This window comes from Thermobia domestica, chromosome 4 (assembly GCF_964235325.1).
Source record: "Thermobia domestica chromosome 4, izTheDome1.hap1.1, whole genome shotgun sequence".
NCBI lineage: Eukaryota > Metazoa > Arthropoda > Insecta > Zygentoma > Lepismatidae > Thermobia > Thermobia domestica.
In genome coordinates this window covers 320,837,375-320,857,960 of record NC_137457.1, presented here as the reverse complement: position 1 = coordinate 320,857,960, position 20,586 = coordinate 320,837,375, and the positions used below count along the sequence as shown (strand labels likewise).

The following is a 20,586-nucleotide window of genomic DNA, read 5'->3' as shown; positions in this document are numbered from 1 at the left end:
TGTATCCCTGGCAATGTTATAAATACTAATATCCATTAAATTATAGTAGTTAATTAGTATAAAGAAAGATGGATATGGTTACCAGACTACGAAAATTATTGACAGTTTGGATGGTTAGACTGCATCGAAATTTTATGATATTTACTGCAATATATTACCACCCCATGTATTTACATAGCTAAAAGAAAATGTGCTTCTTTCTAAGAATTGAACTAAAATGTCATATTCCAAATCGTTTGCAAAGTATCGAGAATACATAGGGAGGTAGGATTTCTGTTCACTTAGCCTAGAAACATTTTGCAGTTCTACAATCAATTCACGTAAACCAACAGCATTCATTAGGTATGTTTAGATTATGTGCCTTTAAACTTTCCTTATACTATCTAACGTTTCTCGTTGATTTTCAAGAAATTGTTTACAACGGAGTATTATATATTACCGTGTGATGTTGAAATTGCCGTTCTGCAACATAAATGAAATGGTGAGAATCAGTAATATCTTGTCCCTCTTCATGATATCCAGAATTATATAATATACGAAAAAGTATAATTTCCTACTTTCTGCAGGAAAATTCGATCTTTTTTCGATAAATATTTTCTTTCGATTTTTCTCAGATAACTGACTATATTCGTATTCAATTTGTATTTTCATCTTGGCTACCCATACCTAGATCTCAGGTGGTGATGCTTCTCACACTTATCATCGAACACTGTAGATGCTATATAGATATATAATTACTATTCTTATTCTGTCAAATATATGCACGATCTACTCCTTCTATACACAGTGTTAATCACATTTTATGTCAAACTACATGAACTATTCACACTTGTGTAATGAGATATGCTGCATTAAGATGAATATAGACTCAACTAGCACACATATTAATAAAATTCTGAGGGCTGCTTAGGTTTTTTTACTACGAGTACAAAATTTATGTTACACAGTAATAAATTTAAAAACTTATCTAAGCATCACTCTCTTGTAAATATTGATATAACTCCCTCCCGAAAAAAATGATATTCATGAACTTTGCTAAAGAATCATTATTTATTTATCTATTTATTTCAATACTGCAACCTAATGAATTTCTTATTGTGAGTCATTCAGTCAACTTATTAAAAAGAATGGAAATTAGACAATGCCAGAGTTAGATTTCCAATAATTTTTTTAAAAAAGTAAAGACGCTGGGATTTACAATGTTATTAACCTTCACTGACTTACATGAAGCAAAACATATTTAACGCATTGTTGTAAATATTTTCTCATTCAGTTATTTGATATATTAATTTAGGTTAAAATAAATAAACTAATTTAAAATTAAGGTAACTGTAGAGATATGTACAATTGTGACCTTACCTTGCTTCCAAAGAATTGTCTGTTTCTTGAGAATTCTGTGCCTTAATATTCTTTTCCTCGTTATCTCCGATGATACCAAACACTTGGTTGACAGACTCTTGTGTAATATGTCTAAAACTATTCAAACTTGTGTTTACAAAATTTTCATTATTGTTTTCCAATTTAGCATTTACGTATAAATCAGACACTGACAAGCGTTTTATCAAACATATTGGCCTCCAAGTTAATTTCCAGTCTACCTGCATGTCACGCTCATCAACTTCTATATTGCTTTTACATTTAGGTACTACTTTCTCCTCTAATATAGAAAGTTTCTCGTCGACTTCCTCTTTTCTCTCTCTTGCTGAAGCTGTACTTTCCAAATATGAAGCAGATGATGTAGAAATGACATATTTGTGTTCCTCTTCATTAATATAACTATCATACAACTCATACATACAATCTCCAATAAAACCTGATTTTGTTCCCGTTTGAGTTCTAGTCGGAGTAACATTGGAACATTCTAAATCCATTTTCTTATCTCGAGGATTCATTCCGGTTGAAGATTGGGTACCTCCACTCCTTAGTGTATGAAGGAAACAAATGTTTCTGAAAGACGTAGAAGTGTTATACATTACATACATGCAAACCAACACACGCAAGGAAATACACAAATAAACATATACACACACATACATATATATGTAAGGGGGGCCATTTGTAGTGATACGCCCATACAATTTTTAAACCAAAAGACAAAAGGCTTGAAATTTTGCACATTTCTGGTCAAAAAAATTAAGACTACCTTCAACAGATTAAGTTTAAAAAATGTGAACTTTGATCCCTACGAGTTCCGTATAGGTTCAGCTCTTCCCCCGCTTCATTCTTATCACAGTCACGAGTGGAAACTTAATTAAACTATATATTGAAGTATGCATATGAAAATGTCATTACAAACAAACAAAAAAAACACACAATAAAAAATACATGTGGTACAATATTTATAATCTTGAACGATTAAATAAGTAATGGAAATAGGGAAAATATCTTAACTACAAACAAAACTATAATGATTGATCATCTCCTTCACTCGAATCGCTAATTGTTTTACTGCCAAAGAAGGTGTCCCGAAAATACACCTTCGTACAGTTATCTTTCTTGGAGCCAGAAGTAAGGACTCATTTTAAAAGATCCACTGAAATCAGAGGGATAAAAGCAAGATGGATTAAAAAGAGTCTGCAGTTTTCTGATTCGCTGATTCGTCTTGATTCATCCAACACGATTTTTTAAGTAGAAGGTTCAGAGGGAATAATATTCCATGAAATAAATTAAAATCACATCTACTTCCAATTTCAGTATTACAACTTAGGATAAAATAAACCAAAAGCCGGATAAATTTTGATGCGAACAAGACAATTTTATTTCCTTTTTTTCAGCTGGGCTTTTTAAATGACATTTTCGTTAGGAAAAAAAGATTTTTGTAATCTATCTTCTATAAAGACCTTCAAAACTAACTCTGTAATTGGTATAAAAAATAGACATACAAACACAATCACAATAATCTTTGAAATTAGGAAATTTATATCACATATAATGATATGCCTGCTATTTCTATCTGTGGTGCGTGAGGTATCTGGACTTCATGGACGACAAACGCCATGAACGTTGGTTTTCTCGGAGTTCTCTCGTTATATTACACATTCGTTATTCCACAATTATCTTTCATCTCATTGTCACAGTATACTTTACCTCGGTGCATAAACGTGCGAATTTTAAAAAAAAACAAACAAAAATTTTATTTCATTTACTTTTAATCTTTCATTTCGAATAATACTTTTGATAAATTGAAAACTTTCAAATATCTAGAATTAATATTACGGGACAAAAACCATATTTACAAAGGAATATAATGTCGACTAAGAGCAGGAAATTCGTGTTATTATTCAGTTCATAGTATCTTGTCGCGAATTCTGTCGAGGAATTTCAAGCTTAAATTTTTTAAATGATAATCATGCCTGTTGTTCCCTAGGGTTTTGAAACATGGTCACTTACTCTGAGGAAAGAACATAGACTGAAAGTATTTGAGAACAAGATCCTGAAATGAATATTCTGACCCAGAAGGAAGGGGAAGAGCGAAAACTTCATAACGAGGAACTACGTAATTTACACGGTCTACCAAACATTGTTAGGGTCGGTGAACAAATCTAGGAGACTTAAGTGGGCAAGGCGTATATATCCAGAATTTAAGAAAATAGGAACGCTTTCAAAGTCTCAACTAGAAAATCAATCGGAAAACATCTATTAGGAAAACCTAGGCGCAGATGGGAGAACATTAAGATGAATCTCGCAGAAATAGGAATAAATAGTAGAAAGGGATCCAGCTGGCTAAGGATAGAAGTCAGTGGAGAGCTTTGATGAACGCGGCATAGAAACTACGGCTTCTATAGGACATGGGGTTAGTTAATTAGTTCTTTTACTTTTAAATTAGATCAAAAAATAGTATTTTAGCTAAATTTTACGGCAATTTTATCTGTTGTCAGCAAGAGAAACTAGAATATTTAAAACGCAAAAGCATGCTGATGTTTCATTATGTTAAAATAATTCTTACACATTTTAAATTAATAATATTCAATGTTTCAAAGAAAGTACGTTATACATCCTTTCTTATTAGAAGTTCAGTAGCTTTTATTTATGTATATTTACATTACTTCGCACTTAACCCTTTGGGGATCTTATCGTACATTTTGTACGATACGCATTTTTCATCGTACATTGCGTTATTTCTCTTCTATTTGAGCTTTTTCGTCCGGTTTTTTTTTTCAAGTCCAGATATATTGTAGAAGACACTACGTATGGTTTCAGACCGTCCTGCGTCCAGACATAGGAGGTGATGATGTCATAATTTTGAAATAGAAATTTTCCCTTATGAACCCTATGTTCATTATTTTTTGGCGGGCTTCTTTTTCCACGTAGAAGATTTAAATTTTGCACAAACATTCAGTCCACCGAGTAGTATTTACCCGATTTTTTGTTCCGATGTCAGTGCTAAAACAGGGGGGAACCAGAGGGGCAAAGGGTTGAAAAAAGGGATATTTTTACCCAAAAAATCCTGTTTTTCAGATTTTCCCGCCTTACATACATGATGGGGACACGTGAGTCATACCGTCTGAAAGGCAGTTCCATTCTGAAGAGAATGACGGTCGAATCATTATCCTAGGGTAATTAGGGACGTCTCAGGGATTTTTTGAAAAATATACTTCTATATAGGGAAAAATGGGGCATTGTCGGTATATATATTTTTTGGCGGGCTTATTTTTGAACGTAGAAAATTGAAATTTTGCACAAACATTCAGTCCACGGAGTAGTATTTACCAGATTTTTTGTTCCGATGTCAGTGTTAAAACAGGGGGGGAACCAGAGGGGCAAAGGGTTAGAAAAGGGATATTTTTACCCCAAAAATCCCGTTTTTCGTCATTTTCCCGCCTCACATACATGATAGGACCACGTGAGTCATACCGTCTGAAAGGCAGTTTTATTCTGAAGAGAAGGACGGTCGAATTATTATTCTAGGGTAATTAGGGCCGTCTCAGTGAATTTTTATCGAAATATACTTCTGTATAGGGTAAAAGTGGGGCATGGTAGGAAAATTTTTTCTGGCGGGCCTATTTTTTCGCGTAGAAGATTGAAATTTTGCACAAACATTCAGTCCAACGAGTAGTATTTACCAGAAGTTTTTTTTCGATTTCTGCGTAAAAACAGGGGGGTCCAGAGGGGCAAGAGTTGAAAAAAGGTATTTTTAAATCCAAAAAATCCCTTTCTTCCGGATTTTCCCCCTTTACATACATGATAGAGACACGTGAGTCATACTGTCTGAAACGCAGTTCTGTTCTGAAGAGAATGATGGGCGAAACATAACCCTAGGGTAATTAGAGATGTCTCAGGAAATTTTTTCCCTGAGATCATAGTGTTTTGTGGTAATTTGGGGCATTGTGGGAATTTTTAATAAAATTTCTTCAGCCCTTACTATTCAAGATAGAAACTTGAAATTTGGTACACACATTTAGTTTACCAAGTACTATTTATCAAATATTTTGGAGGTCTCTACGTTCACACAGGAAGGGGGCAGGGGGGCCCAAAGTTGGACAAAAGCAAATTTCCCCTCAAAATTTTCCCTTCGACATCAATTTTCCCTCTCCTGGTATATGGTATGGGTATGCAAGTAGTACCATTTGAAAGCCAGCTCTATTCTGAAGACAATGAGGTATGAACCATGATCCTAGGATAAATAGTGACGATGCAGTAGCTGCTTGACTGAAAGTCTAAAAAATAGCCCAAAATGCCAGGATGCCCAAAGGGTTAATAACCCCAGTCGTGCCGATGAAAACGAATAAAAAAATTTTGCACGTTTGTTTTTCGTTCCTCTGCATTTCTGAGGAAAACCAATATTAAATTAAATCCAAATTTTTTCATGTTTAATAGCTATCTTTATTTATTTGATTATTAGACTGGTGTATCTACATTTTATATATATATATATATATATATATATACAGTATATATATATATATATATATATATATATATATATATATATATATATATATATATATATATATATATATACAGTATATATATATATATATATATATATATATATATATATATATATATGTATGTATGTATGTATTACATATATTGCACAATTGACTCCAATGCTTAACCCTGTATGAATGAAAACATAATTTCCGACCGTGGGACCATCCGAACCAAACATTTTATTATTCTTTCATGATTTTTTTAATATTATTATTCTTCCATGAAATTACCGTAGACGCGACAGTAAGAAATTACCACAACTTGGTAAGTCCTCCATGTACTGTAGTTTCTGATATATGTAAACACGCTATATTTATAATCTACTTCCCTAAAGTGAATTGTGCTCATCAATCAAACTACTCTAAAAAACGCTCCTAAGGCAATAAAAATTAATTTTTGCTAATAGTTTATACTGCATAGCTTACAACACTTAACATTTTAAATGTATTAATTTTGCGTAGTAATACAATAAAAATCAGTACATTAATAAGAAAAACAAAGAAAGCACGAAAATAAGAAACATTTTAGATTAATAGTTAAGAGTGAGGAATGAAAATAGAACAAGTGTGACTGTACCGTTATGTAAAGTACACTAAAATTAGAAAAAAAATTAGTAACATAACGTTTAAAACAGGGTGAAATTTTAATATACATAGCCACAGACTGTACAAGGCCCATAAAAATTTAGGGATATCTTTAAATTGACCATTCTATGTTGAGAACAGAACCCAACGAAACCCTGCAGGGCTTCCAACCCGTTTTTACCCCTACTCCTACTTCTACTAAGGATCCGTGTAGTAAAACTGCACGGAAAACAATTTCTTTGGGTGTTATCCGGCGCTACCATTAACCGAAGATTAGACCTTCTGTAAAATAAATTATGCACACTATTATATTCCTAGTCAAAAAAATATATACTACATACGGGGTCATTGAAAAAAGAAAAAGATACAAATTAGATTCATAATAAATGTACAACTAGAAAATCATTAGATATACGGCTACTATACAAGTGGGATGTATTTTCCTGTTAAAATGTTCAAAACTTACATTTGTAGGTGGAGTTACATCTTTTCATGCAAGTTTACTTCAGAAATGGATAATAATTATCGGAATGGAAGAAATTAAAAATCTTTGAGTTTTACGTCCCACGCTTATGCCGGTTAGGCTAAGGGAGACGGTGATGATGAGAGTAGTAATCGCCCCACTTGGCCTAACTTTGGATTATTTTCAATGAGGGGCCCCAAGGCCAGGGGTCAATGACCTAGGGGTACCTAGGACCACCCCCTCTAAATTTTGGCAGGGGTACATAGGACCACCCCCCTTAAATTTCGGAAATTGCCAAATCTAAAAATTTGGTATGGTAGCCTAGGACCATAGTATGTACCTCTATCAGTATTGGGTGTCTATGTCGTTCCTTTTTATGGGTAAAAAATTGCCAAAAATTCAAATTTCGGGGGTTTTTGACCTAATTTATCCCCTTTGATGAGGTATTATTACCCTATATAGTTATATGGGCGTATACAGGGGTCCATTACCTTTCATAAGACATGGGTATATTAATGCACCCCTTGAAAAATTTGGGAGGGGTACCATGGCCCACCCCTTAAATTTTGGAAATTGACCAATTTAAACATTGGGTATAATAGTATAGGACCCTAATATGTATTATGATAAATTTGGGTGGTCTACCTCATTCCCTTCTAGGGGTACAAAATTGCCAAAACTATAAACGTAAGCAATACGTTGTACCACGTGTTTGGTTTTCGACCTAATTTATCTCCTTGGATGAGGTCCTATTACCTTATATGATTATATGGTCATGTATAGGGGTCCATTACCTATCATAAGACATAGGTACATTTGTGCACCCCTTTAAATTTTTGGGAGGGGTACCTTGGCCCACCCCTTTAATTTTGGAAATTGCCCAATTTAAACATTTGGTATTATAGTATAGGACACTAATATAGATCACTATAAATTTGGGTGGTCCACCTCGTTCCCTTTTAGGGGTACAAAATTGCCAAAATTTTAGTATAACCACGTGTTTGGTATTTGGTACATTTTATCCCCCATTGATGAGGTTCTATTACCTTATATGGTTATATGGTCATGTATAGGGGTTCATTATCTATCATAAGACATAGGTACATTGGTGCACCCCGGGAGAGGTACCTTGGCCCACCCCTTAAATTTTGAAAATTGCCCAATTTAAACATTTGGTATTATAGTACAGGTCCTCAATATGTATCATGATAAATTTGGATGGTCTACATCGTTCCCTTTTAGGGGTACAAAAATTGCAAAAATATAAATGTAAGTAATACGTTGTACCACGTGTTTGTTTTTTTGGTCCATTTTATCCCCTTGGATGAGATCCTATTACCTTATATGATTACAGGGATCTATTTTATATCATAAGATATGGGTATATTGTTGCACCCTTCTTAAAATTTGGCAAGGGGTACACTGAAATTGTCCAATTTAAGCATAGTGCAGGACCTCAATATGTTTCGGTGGTCCTATTGCCAAATTTTTTTAGTACAACCACGTGTTTGGTTATTGACTCAATGTATCCTATTTGATAAGGTATGGACGGGTATCCCCTTTCAATTTGGTATAACCCCTCGGGTGTAGTACGGTCACGTGATCGATGATTTGGTTTTGATGCGCGACGAGGTCCCTGGTCAATGTTCTCTAGGAATTAGGTGGAAACTTTGCACAGGGTTCTCGTCTTATATCGCACAGTTCTTTAGGAGAATCTGATAACGTTGTATGTGGAATGAACAATAAAAACACATAGATCAGCATAAATTGTATTTTATTCATATTTCTGGTTTCTTCTTTTTCTTTCTTGTTACACTAAGGTATTGACAATGTTTGTATATTGAGCTGGGTTTCTTCATTAGACCGCCTCCTCTTCTTGATTGTGATGATTTGTTTCCATGTTTTGCAGCATAGCACCCGTTTGCAAAACTTCGTATTGTGAATTCTGTAAAAAAGAACGAGGAAAAAGATGATTAGTATAGAAATAGATGATGATTAAACAAATACACTTTCAATGATAAATATGATAAAATTACCTGGAAGGTATATTGCAGCAGTCTACGATCATTAACCGTGGGTACTGTTGTGAACAAATATTGAATTTCACGCAGAGATTTTCCTTGGGCTTTACAGCACAAATAAAAATAAGCATAATAGCCACATACGCATGAACCAAGACTTTGCATTTGGCTATTATTATATTTATAGTATATACAATGAAGTTTTAAGAATGCAACATGTTGTGGTACATAAGGAGGAAGGCCATAGCTGTCAAAATATTCTCCAACACCGCGATTATCAATATAAATTGCAATCCAATGGCTTCCTAGTTTTGTAGATGGATCTGTATTTACAATGATTGCCAGAGGAAGAGAAAACCGTGAGGGTAACTCATCGCTTGCAAATACCCCGGTAAAATGATTTCTGAATAATGGACTACCGTTTAAAGCACTAGCTAATTGTAATGTATTCAACATCGTGAATGGAAATGATACATAACGTATACGTACCTTGTAATTTAAAAGTCCAGGATAATGTTGCGCTGGTGGTCGATCTCTAGGAGTGAGGAAAACTCTCCATACACAATACAGTTTGCAGATGCTGCTAATTTCTCTTGGAAATGAACTTCCAATCGGATGGCTCCATGTCGTTGTAAATTCCAATAGTGACAATCTCCAGCAGAAGAATCGGGAGTTAGGTCAAATACAAACAGTGTATATCCATTCTTGTAGTCGGCTCTTGAAATTGTATTTCCGGTATTGGTAAAATGTATGCCAGAACCTGAGAACAATGTGTGGTACGATGAAATGTAGAGATTTTCTTCAAAGTTGGGTTGCAACGGTTTTGAAGGTACAGCTTTTCCATCCACATACAATGTAAAGAAATTAATGTTTAGATGTTGAAATTCAAATGGATTGCTGGTAATAGTTCCACTGGATGCTTCATTCGATGTAAATCCTACAATAATACGATTTGGCAATGTTCCCATAAACAGGTTATCAATAGTTTTGGATTGTATATCCTTCGGGATGGTAAATGATTTCATTTGAACCCTTGTCAGAGGATACTTTGCCGGTGTAGATTGTAAAATTTTATTGTGTGCCAATTTGACACTAGGGCTAATGTTGACTTTTTTCACCTGCAACGATGCATCTAGAATATTGATTTTTGCATTGACACCACTTTCACCGGCCATGAGACAAAAGTTTGGCTTTGCAGGAATAAGTTTCACACGTAATTCCACTCCATGAATTAAAAATTTATCTTGATTAAAAATGTCACAATGAAGATGTCCAATCATATCGAATTTCATACTTTGTTTTGTCAGTTCATAGCGTTGTTGAAATCCTTTGTTCTCCCTGGTGGTTGCGTTCATATGACCAGCCGTATCTTGAAACCACATTGCTGTTTGTAAATGTGTATTTTTAGCTCCATCACTATAATTGAGCAGTTTTTCCAGGTACGAACGATATGGATGAATATGTAACGGAAATGAGATCAGTTTATTGTTCAAGTAGATTTGTACTTCACTAAACATAGCATTTAGAAAATCATTGACAGGTGCAATTATTGCTTTATCCGTTTCGGTGAAGGATGAACCATCTGGTTTCACAATTTGTGCTTGGATGTACAATAAGGTTTGTGGCAAATCAATGTATTCATCACTGCTACCACTCACTACAAATTCTATTGGTGAATTTTCAGCTATTGAACTAATTGGTTTGTAGCCAATAATACGATTGTCCAGAACACTGGTTTGCGTGGGTAATGGTGAAAAAATGTCCAATTCACTTTTTACACATTCACAGGATTGATGATGTAAGAAAGCCATCGTTGAATTAATCAAAAATATTTGGTGACGATGCCAATGATCTCTTCTTCTTCTTATGTGATAATTTACGTCTCTTCGTAGGATTGATGGTGTTGTTGATCGTTGGAAGGTCAACCTCAAACTGAGAGCAGTCATCCCATTTTCGTTTATGATATCCACTTCCCAGCATAGTTTTCAACTTATTTTTAGCTTTTTCTTGTAAATTTGATTTTGCCTCTTGCATACGTTGATGAAACGATTCTTCCAGCGGTTGATTCGAGATCACAACGTCATTAATCATATTGGCACCTGATTTTAATAATTCTTTTCCCACAGTTTTAGCTCCTTGCTTCACAAGTGGTAACACTGAACGAAATAAGCCACCAAGGAAACTTCCAATGCCATGTCCTGCTTGATAGGGACTTCCCACATAGACGTTGCCGATACCGGATAACGCTTGTTTTTGGTAGTATTGCAAATACGGATCAGTCATGACGACGACGACGGAAATGTAGTTTTGTACACACCGTTCAAAAGGTGAATGGCATACGATGACCTGTGCTATCGCTTATATCGATTTGTATTTGCTCAAAATTCATTTTTTCCACCGGAACATAATGTGCAGGATTAAAGATTTGTACTGCATGACTTCCAAAAGTATGATTCACAGGATCCATGTTGACAATTCGTAGCAAGGGTACCATTGTATCTCCAACAATGACAGATTCAATAATGTCACAGTAGACGTACATTTGTGATGGTAAACCTAATCGTACATCCGGTGTATATTGTCCCTTTTGCATATCTTTTAAATCACTTTTTGGTTCAAATCCAAGCATTAAACTAACACTTGGTGAGATTTGTACAGAAGTATGGATTTCCTTATTGGGATGTCTTATGAGGCATATATTATTAGTTGCATCATGGGATATAAATAAATTGGTTTCTTTATGATGTATATTAATTGCATGAATAAGATCCCGTATATTGTTATAATAGCGAACAGGGATCGTTACAACCTTCCACGGTTCCTGATCATTACTACTTGATGATTTGTAATATATTTTATTGTTTTCACTGTTAATGTTCAGCAAAGAATGTGGATAATGAATCTCTACAATTGCCACATCCCATTTCTGGCGAAACTCTACACGTCGTTGTAATTTCGTAATATATGAAGTCAATGTATTTTCTGGAAAATAATCCATGGAACTATTACTGGGAAGTGTAACGTAAAAATCTTGATCAGGTTCCATTCTTCTTCTTCTTCAATGAAGTTGCAGGGATCCACGAATTGAATGAGGAAGGATATCCTTTCCACTGGACGAGATACTCCTTTCTGCGACCTTTTGTTCTTGTACGTAATATTTTATCGATGAGGAACGTCGAAGGGAGCGGCACTGGTTGTAATTCTTCTCTGTAGAAAACACCATCGATGAGTTGATGATTTAAATCCTCTAGTCGATACACTGGTGGGTTTCTTGGTACAATGGCTTTTACTCTAAATATTTCCCAAGTCCAGTTCTCGAGGTAACCCTTGTCAAAGATACGTTTTGTTTTACTTATACGAACAGTATCACCAACAGATAAATCCGTATCTTGTTTTGAACGTTGTAGCTTTTTGTCGTATAAGTTATGCCACACCTCCAGTAAATTGTCCTGAGAAACGTTTGCAGGTGCCATTTTAATACTGGAATGCCGACTTTCATTGTATGCTTTTACAAGTAAAGGCAATACTTTGATGTAATTGTATGTTTGATATTTGGTAAAGTATTTCCACATACGATGTTTCAATGTCTGATTAAATCTCTCTGCGATGCTGGCTTTAATATCTGGATCCTTTGTTGTAACATGTTGCACATTGTGTTTTCTGAAAAACTTTTGTACTGTCTTGTTGGTAAATTCAGTTCCTTGATCACTACGTAGCACAATTGGTTTCCTGTCCTGGAAAATCATTTCAAATGCATTCACTATATCCTTGGCACTTTTTGATTTTAGTGGTACAGCCCACCCGTACCGACTAAACACATCAATCACTGTAAGAATATAGCGGTAATTGTCATTATAGTTTTGAAGTGATTGTAAATCATTTAAATCACATTCCCATTGATCATCAATATTGTTAACAAGATAAAAATCTCTACGGAAACGACGACGTACAGGACGATGTAACGTGTAGGTAGGTTGTTTGTTTAACCAAAGTTTTATTTTGGCTAGAGGTATAGATTTTCCTGTGGCTTGCCATAATTTCTTTGCAGTAGAAAACGATGCAGGATGTGCTGGATTGTAATAAATGGATTTCAACTTTTTGTTCATGGTTTGTACGTTGACCATTGTGGAATGATACGTTTTCTTTTTGGTCGGACTTCTAAAACATCATCATCATCTTCTTCTTCTTCTTCTCCGGAAGAAAATAATTCAGGTGCCGGTTTTGGTGGTGCAGATCCTTCAGATGCTGTTGTACTATTATGCTTGACAATATAGTTTAATCTTCGTGGATTACCAATCAATTCTTGAGGTGTGTTTGACGATGCAAGGTAGTTGCAAAACAATTCCCAGCCTTGAGGATTAGAATGTTTCCTCGGTCGAGTCACATCGCACATTAAATCTACAATATTGGATCCATGTAGTTTATTATCGTTGATGTACACTGTTCCTTTATGATCCCACGTAATTGCGTCATCTTGTTTTAAACGACGGAATAGTAGTTCGGCTTTCTTACGATACATTTGTGGTATTGCGGCTAAAATTTCTTGTTTCGTGCCATCGTCAACATTCGGGACGTCACCATCAGGTTTCATTGATGTAATTGTAAGTGGTATTGGTTCTTCTTGTTTACGTATCACATAAAGATATTTCTGTAATATTCTATTGTACTGATTCCATTTTTCTTCATCACTTGGATACGATGTATTCAATATAGATTGCATTTCACGATCGAGATTAGATTCTCGATTTTCACTCACACGGGATGATGATGCATGCATTCGTTGAAGCATTTCTGGTGGCACTAAAACCATCTTCTTGCTATGTTCCATGAAGTTTATTGTTTAAACAAAATACTGGATAACACACTTCCTACAATAGGTGCAAGTAATGCAGGTAAGAATCCTCCTTGTTGTACGGCTAAATGTTTCTTCTTTTTATCCAATGATTTTGTATTGTCTACGAGATAGCGGAGCGTGTTCTTGTAACGCTTTAATCTTGACTTCTGCGCACTTGTCAGTGGAACATTGCCTTTTAAGACATTATAACAACATTCACAAATACTATGAATTAATGAAGCGTCTGCATTGGCAATAATAGCTTTACGCAATCTTGGTTTAGCTTTGTGCAGAGCACGTAGCAGATCAGCGTGTTTCACTGTAGGAGACATCGTGACAGACTAAGTCATTCTTTTCACATGCACAATAATTTAAACATGTTTTGTTGGTACGTAAACATAATGATGCAAATCGTCGGGAAAAATATTTGTACGAAATCGCATTTCATCGGGTGTATCTTGTTTAAGATCCATCAGTAAATAACCATGTGGATTTCTTGTTGCGTCTGCATAACTTTCTTGTAGAAACAGTGGATGCTCAGGCATGATTTGATAACTCATATGCTTGATTTGTGACTTGTCACGTGGATTTTTAAACAACACCAAATACGAACAATTTAAACTCATATTTCTATTTGCTTTACTTTGATGAAATACATTTTGTGTTATAAAAATCACACTAATATTTCGATGATGTGATCCTTTTGTGAACATATCAACAATATCACTATTCACTTCTCGCATATGGTCATCAATAATAATCAAATGTGGTCCATCTTGAGGCTGAAAATCTTTCATTCGTGGAAGTCCTTCGTGAAATTCTACTGGAACTGGCATTGTTGCATACACGTCTTGCCATTCTGCATAATACCAGTATATCTTACGAAATTTTGCATTGATCATGGTTGGGAGATGTGACAGTAATCGCTTCACAAAATACGTTTTTCCACACCCACTAGGCCCTGCGAGAATACAGGTAAATGGATGTTTCCATTGTGTATCCATGATGAACACTAACACCTTGTTTCAAAAATGATGCGTATTTAAAGAGAGTACAAATTTTCTTTTTGTTTTAGATTGTAAATTCTTGCACTCACTGGTGTGAAAAGGAAAGAAACAGTTCATCTGTTTATCGAATAGTTGAAAACCGTTTATTTGTTAATCGAATAGTTGAAAACCGTTTATTTGTTAATCGAATAGTTAAAAACCGGATAAAGTTTAACGGTTAACCGTGAAAGCTGATCACTGTTTGATTTAAATTCTAATTGAAAATTTTTCGTTTGAAATTTGTTTTGAAAATTGTTTCAAAAATTTTTGTTTGAAAATTTTTTGTTTCAACTTTTTTTAAATTTTTTCGTTTGAAATTTTTTTGTTTGTAAATTTATTGTTTCAAAATTTTTTGTTTGAAAATGTTTCGTTTGAAATTTTTTTGTTTGTAAATTTATTGTTTCAAAATTTTTTGTTTGAAAATGTTTCGTTTCAAATTTTTTTGTTGAAAATTTTTCGTTTCAAAATTTTTGTTTCAAATGTTTTCGTTTCAAAATTTTTCGTTTCAAATTTTTGTTTTGAAAAATTTTTTTATTTAGTTTCAAGATTTTTGTTTAAAAGTTTTCGTTTTCAATTTTTTGTTTTGATTTTTTTTAGTTTGAAAAGTTGAAAAAAAAAGTTTTAAATGCCAAGAATCTTGTTCAAAGTTTCCGCCTAATTCCTAGAGAACATTGACCAGGGACCTCGTCGCGCATCAAAACCAAATCATTGATCACGTGACCGTACTACACTCGAAGGGTACTACCAAATTGAAAGGGGATACCCGTCCATACCTTATCAAATAGGATACATTGAGTCAATAACCAAACACGTGGTTGTACTAAAAAAATTTGGCAATAGGACCACCGAAACATATTGAGGTCCTGCACTATGCTTAAATTGGACAATTTCAGTGTACCCCTTGCCAAATTTTAAGAAGGGTGCAACAATATACCCATATCTTATGATATAAAATAGATCCCTGTAATCATATAAGGTAATAGGATCTCATCCAAGGGGATAAAATGGACCAAAAAAACAAACACGTGGTACAACGTATTACTTACATTTATATTTTTGCAATTTTTGTACCCCTAAAAGGGAACGATGTAGACCATCCAAATTTATCATGATACATATTGAGGACCTGTACTATAATACCAAATGTTTAAATTGGGCAATTTTCAAAATTTAAGGGGTGGGCCAAGGTACCTCTCCCGGGGTGCACCAATGTACCTATGTCTTATGATAGATAATGAACCCCTATACATGACCATATAACCATATAAGGTAATAGAACCTCATCAAAGGGGGATAAAATGTACCAAATACCAAACACGTGGTTATACTAAAATTTTGGCAATTTTGTACCCCTAAAAGGGAACGAGGTGGACCACCCAAATTTATAGTGATCTATATTAGTGTCCTATACTATAATACCAAATGTTTAAATTGGGCAATTTCCAAAATTAAAGGGGTGGGCCAAGGTACCCCTCCCAAAAATTTAAAGGGGTGCACAAATGTACCTATGTCTTATGATAGGTAATGGACCCCTATACATGACCATATAATCATATAAGGTAATAGGACCTCATCCAAGGAGATAAATTAGGTCGAAAACCAAACACGTGGTACAACGTATTGCTTACGTTTATAGTTTTGGCAATTTTGTACCCCTAGAAGGGAATGAGGTAGACCACCCAAATTTATCATAATACATATTAGGGTCCTATACTATTATACCCAATGTTTAAATTGGTCAATTTCCAAAATTTAAGGGGTGGGCCATGGTACCCCTCCCAAATTTTTCAAGGGGTGCATTAATATACGCATGTCTTATGAAAGGTAATGGACCCCTGTATACGCCCATATAACTATATAGGGTAATAATACCTCATCAAAGGGGATAAATTAGGTCAAAAACCCCCGAAATTTGAATTTTTGGCAATTTTTTACCCATAAAAGGGAACGACATAGACACCCAATACTGATAGAGGTACATACTATGGTCCTAGGCTACCATACCGAATTTTTAGATTTGGCAATTTCCGAAATTTAAGGGGGGTGGTCCTATGTACCCCTGCCAAAATTTAGGGGGTGGGCCAAGGTACCCCTGCCAAAATTTAGAGGGGGTGGTCCTAGGTACCCCTAGGTCATTGACCCCTGGCCTTGAGGCCCCTCATTGAAAATAATCCAAAGTTAGGCCAAGTGGGGCGATTACTACTATGAGTGATGAATGAAATGGTGGAATGAAGAAAGTGGGAGGAAACGGGAGAACCCCGAGAAAACCCACGCACACGGTGTTTGTCCACCACAAAGTTCACTTGGCGGGGGCTGGGATCGAACCCGGGACCCCAAGCACCAGAGGTGAACGCTCTACCACTGAGCCACCGCGGCCCCTTGGAAGAAACATATACAACCTATATATCAATCGATTCAGCTTGACAAAACAAATCGATCGATACCAAATTTATATGTTTCGTTGCTGATTATACCCCACCCCCGGAAACTAAATTAGGCTCAGTAAACCGGAAGTAGTTAAATTTGGTATCGATCGATTTGTTTTGTCAAGCTGAATCGATTGATATATAGATTGTATATGTTTCGTTGCTGATTATACCCCACCCCCGGAAACTAAATTAGGCTCAGTAAACCGGAAGTGGTTAACCGGAAGTAGTTAAATTTGGTATCGATCGATTTGTTTTGTCAAGCTGAATCGATTGGTATATAGATTGTATATGTTTCATTGCTGATTATACCCCACCCCCGGAAACTAAATTATTCCCAATAAAGTAATTATTCATATGGTTCTTATAATTTGGAAGATAAAGTAAACAGTTGGAAATAAATTCCTTCCCGGGAATTTATAGGTCAGGGAAAAACCCGGGAATATTCCCATTTTTAAATTCCTTCCCACCGGGAAGATTCCCACTACCCATCACTACAACTGACCCGGTAAACTTCCTAAAATTTGTCCGGCAATACGGCACTTAACACCCATTATAAATTCTTACAAAAGTGAATATAGTTCGCAACCAACCGAAGTATCAATCTCAGCACGTGATAGCAACCAACGGTGGTGTAAATTGAAAGACTTGACAAGCTAGTGACATATACCACCAATTTTAACATAAATTTAACCTTGGTCACATCTGAAACTTTTCACGTAAAATATATTTAATGACGAAGAACAGTAATCTTTAGGGAACCAACTTACGCAGATGCCAAATAAGCAAGTCATGTCTTGTCTTATCTTGTCTTATGACTATTATCAGTCAGTAGGTAGGCGCACCAGCTTACTAGTCATATGTGCTACAAATGCTAAATTGGGGCGCGGTGGCTCAGTGGTAGAGCGTTCACCTCTGGTGCTTGGGGTCCCGGGTTCGATCCCAGGCCCCGCCAAGTGAACTTTGTGGTGGACAAACACCGTGCTCGTGGGTTTTCTCGGGGTTCTCCCGTTTCCTCCCACTTTCTTCATTCCACCATTTTCACTCATCTCTCATCATCACCGTCTCCTTTAGCCTAACCGGCATAACCGCGGGACGTAAAACTCAGAGATTTCATTACAAATGCTAAATTGTCAAATGTGTACCTCAAACAGAGGATTTATGATTCAAAAACAAAATAGAATAAAATACAGGACACAATCGGGAAAAATGACACACATCAGGAAAATAGTCAAAGTCAGGAAAAGGTCAAAATCGGGAAAGATGTTCTGACAGTGAAAGAGGGCTGTATGCCAAGTTGAACAGGGCAAAATGTTAGAGGAAAGTGGGAAGTGTAAAATGAAAAAAGAAGAAAGAGTATAAAAAAGAAGGGGATGTATGTACGTGTAAATGTAAAAGAAAGTGTAAGAGTAGTGTAGGTGTATAGGAGATCCCACTCAACTCTCTTCATCACAGAGCACCACTACACGTGAGGCACTCGCCGTAACGAGGTGTGTCGAACTCTCCAAGTCATGTGTTGCCAGTTTTCATTGGCAAAAAGTTTCTGAACTCAGCTTCGAAAGACGCCAGAAAGTCACTAAAACAGATATTAGACGAATTTAGATCTAAATGTGATATATTCTTTTCTTCTTTTTTCTTGTTTACAAAATGACGTAAATAACTTGTATACTTAAACATAATTAAACAGAAAACACGTAAAATAACTTACCTATTCATTCATCCTTGCACGAAAGTTTGATGCAAAGTTATCGCAAATGAAGTATAAATGTATTTGTTTAACAATCACCCCATACAACTCAATGGCCATTTTACACGGAGTATAACAATAACAACAAAGGAAAGAATTTGGGTAGATATTGGCCAGGGCCTATTTACTATTAATCGTCCTGGAATTTGACCGATAGAACTGACGGAAACCCTAATCCGAATAGTCTTCAACGGGATTCGAAACCACGACCTCCCGGCCAAAATAAAGACTTTCCAATTTTTTTCTGTACATTCCCGAATGCGAAGCCACGACCTCCCGAATGCTAAGCAAACGCTCTACCAACTGAGCTAGTTCGCTATAGGTACATTAGAGTGTTTTAATACAATCTATGTTCTTTTTCCCTATATGGACTTGGCAAATACATTTCTGGTACTCTGTCATACCTCTCAAAAACAACGTAAGTCACAATATTTCTACATGGCTTTTGTACAGCGGTGGACACTTTTAACATATGTAAGTCAGGGCTTAATATGCATGATTAAACAACGGTTTAATGTTATAATAACAATTAGAACTTCGATTTAGTGATGCTTTTGACGTTTACTTAAAATTCTTTTTTTTAAAAAAACTATCGATTATCATAATTAAGGGTGAACGCGTGACTATATTAAAAAACACCAAAGTAGAAACTTGATGCTGGTCAGTTTGATGTCACTATTTCGGAGATATATTTTGCTGAAAGCGTGGTTAAATGAATTTCAGAGCCGATGTTTCAAAAACTATCCAGTGTAGAGCTTGCGGATTAAAACGTCACACTGAAAGTAGTACCTGGTCTACTTGTAAATGCGTGTTTCAGAGCTCTGCAATGCATGGGCAAGGAATTTCCCAAAGGGACTGACGAACCGACAATAAATTCGCTGTCAATTTGACAATCTCTTTGAAGAGTCCTTTGGAAATATATGTAAATGAAATGAAATCTTTGAGTTTTACGTCCCATGGTTATGCCGGTTAGGCTAAAGAAAATGGTGATTATGAGAAATGAGTGAAATGGTAGAATGAAGGAAGTGAGAGGAAACGGGAGAACCCCGAGAAAACCCACGAGCACGGTGTTTGTCAACCACCAAGTTCACATGGAAATATATGTCTCTGAAATCCATTGTTCTACGCTTTGGACACCTGCGAAACTAGTTGCATTTAAGCAAAGTTCAAGAGGGCGTTTTACTTCATTTGATACCTTTCTTCGGCCAAAACAGTGCATCATCATCGACATGAAGTATTTGCCCTTTTCTTCTTACATAGTCACGCGCTCCTCTGTATAATTCTTTACTTTCCAGAATCTAATGAAAAATCACGCATCGTATTTTCTTCGTATAGTCGTAAAAGACAATCGGTCTTCATATGCTTTCTCATCGCCTCTTCTTCCCTTTCTTTCTTCTTTATACGCTTTGCTGTGCCACTTACGTTACCCATCGTTTAGCAATAATTTCGTACCATCTAAACGTATCAGAATTGAACCACGAAATGCGTCGTTAACATTTACTACCCGCCTAGGGTTCAGCGATGCGTCGCG

The 20,586-nt window shown here is 35.6% G+C and overlaps 1 protein-coding gene across 1 annotated transcript; it reads right to left on the bottom strand.

The window, feature by feature from the left end:
• Window positions 1-1,137: 1,137 nt before the first annotated feature.
• On the bottom strand, window positions 1,138-18,113 carry LOC145683560 (uncharacterized). The gene is made up of 2 exons (XM_081754908.1): window positions 18,079-18,113; window positions 1,138-1,947 (listed from the first exon to the last, which is right to left on the bottom strand). The coding sequence occupies exon 2, from the start codon at window positions 1,890-1,892 to the stop codon at window positions 1,356-1,358; it is 537 nt and encodes a 178-aa protein (XP_081611034.1). The 5' UTR covers window positions 1,893-1,947; window positions 18,079-18,113; the 3' UTR covers window positions 1,138-1,355.
• Window positions 18,114-20,586: the final 2,473 nt, after the last annotated feature.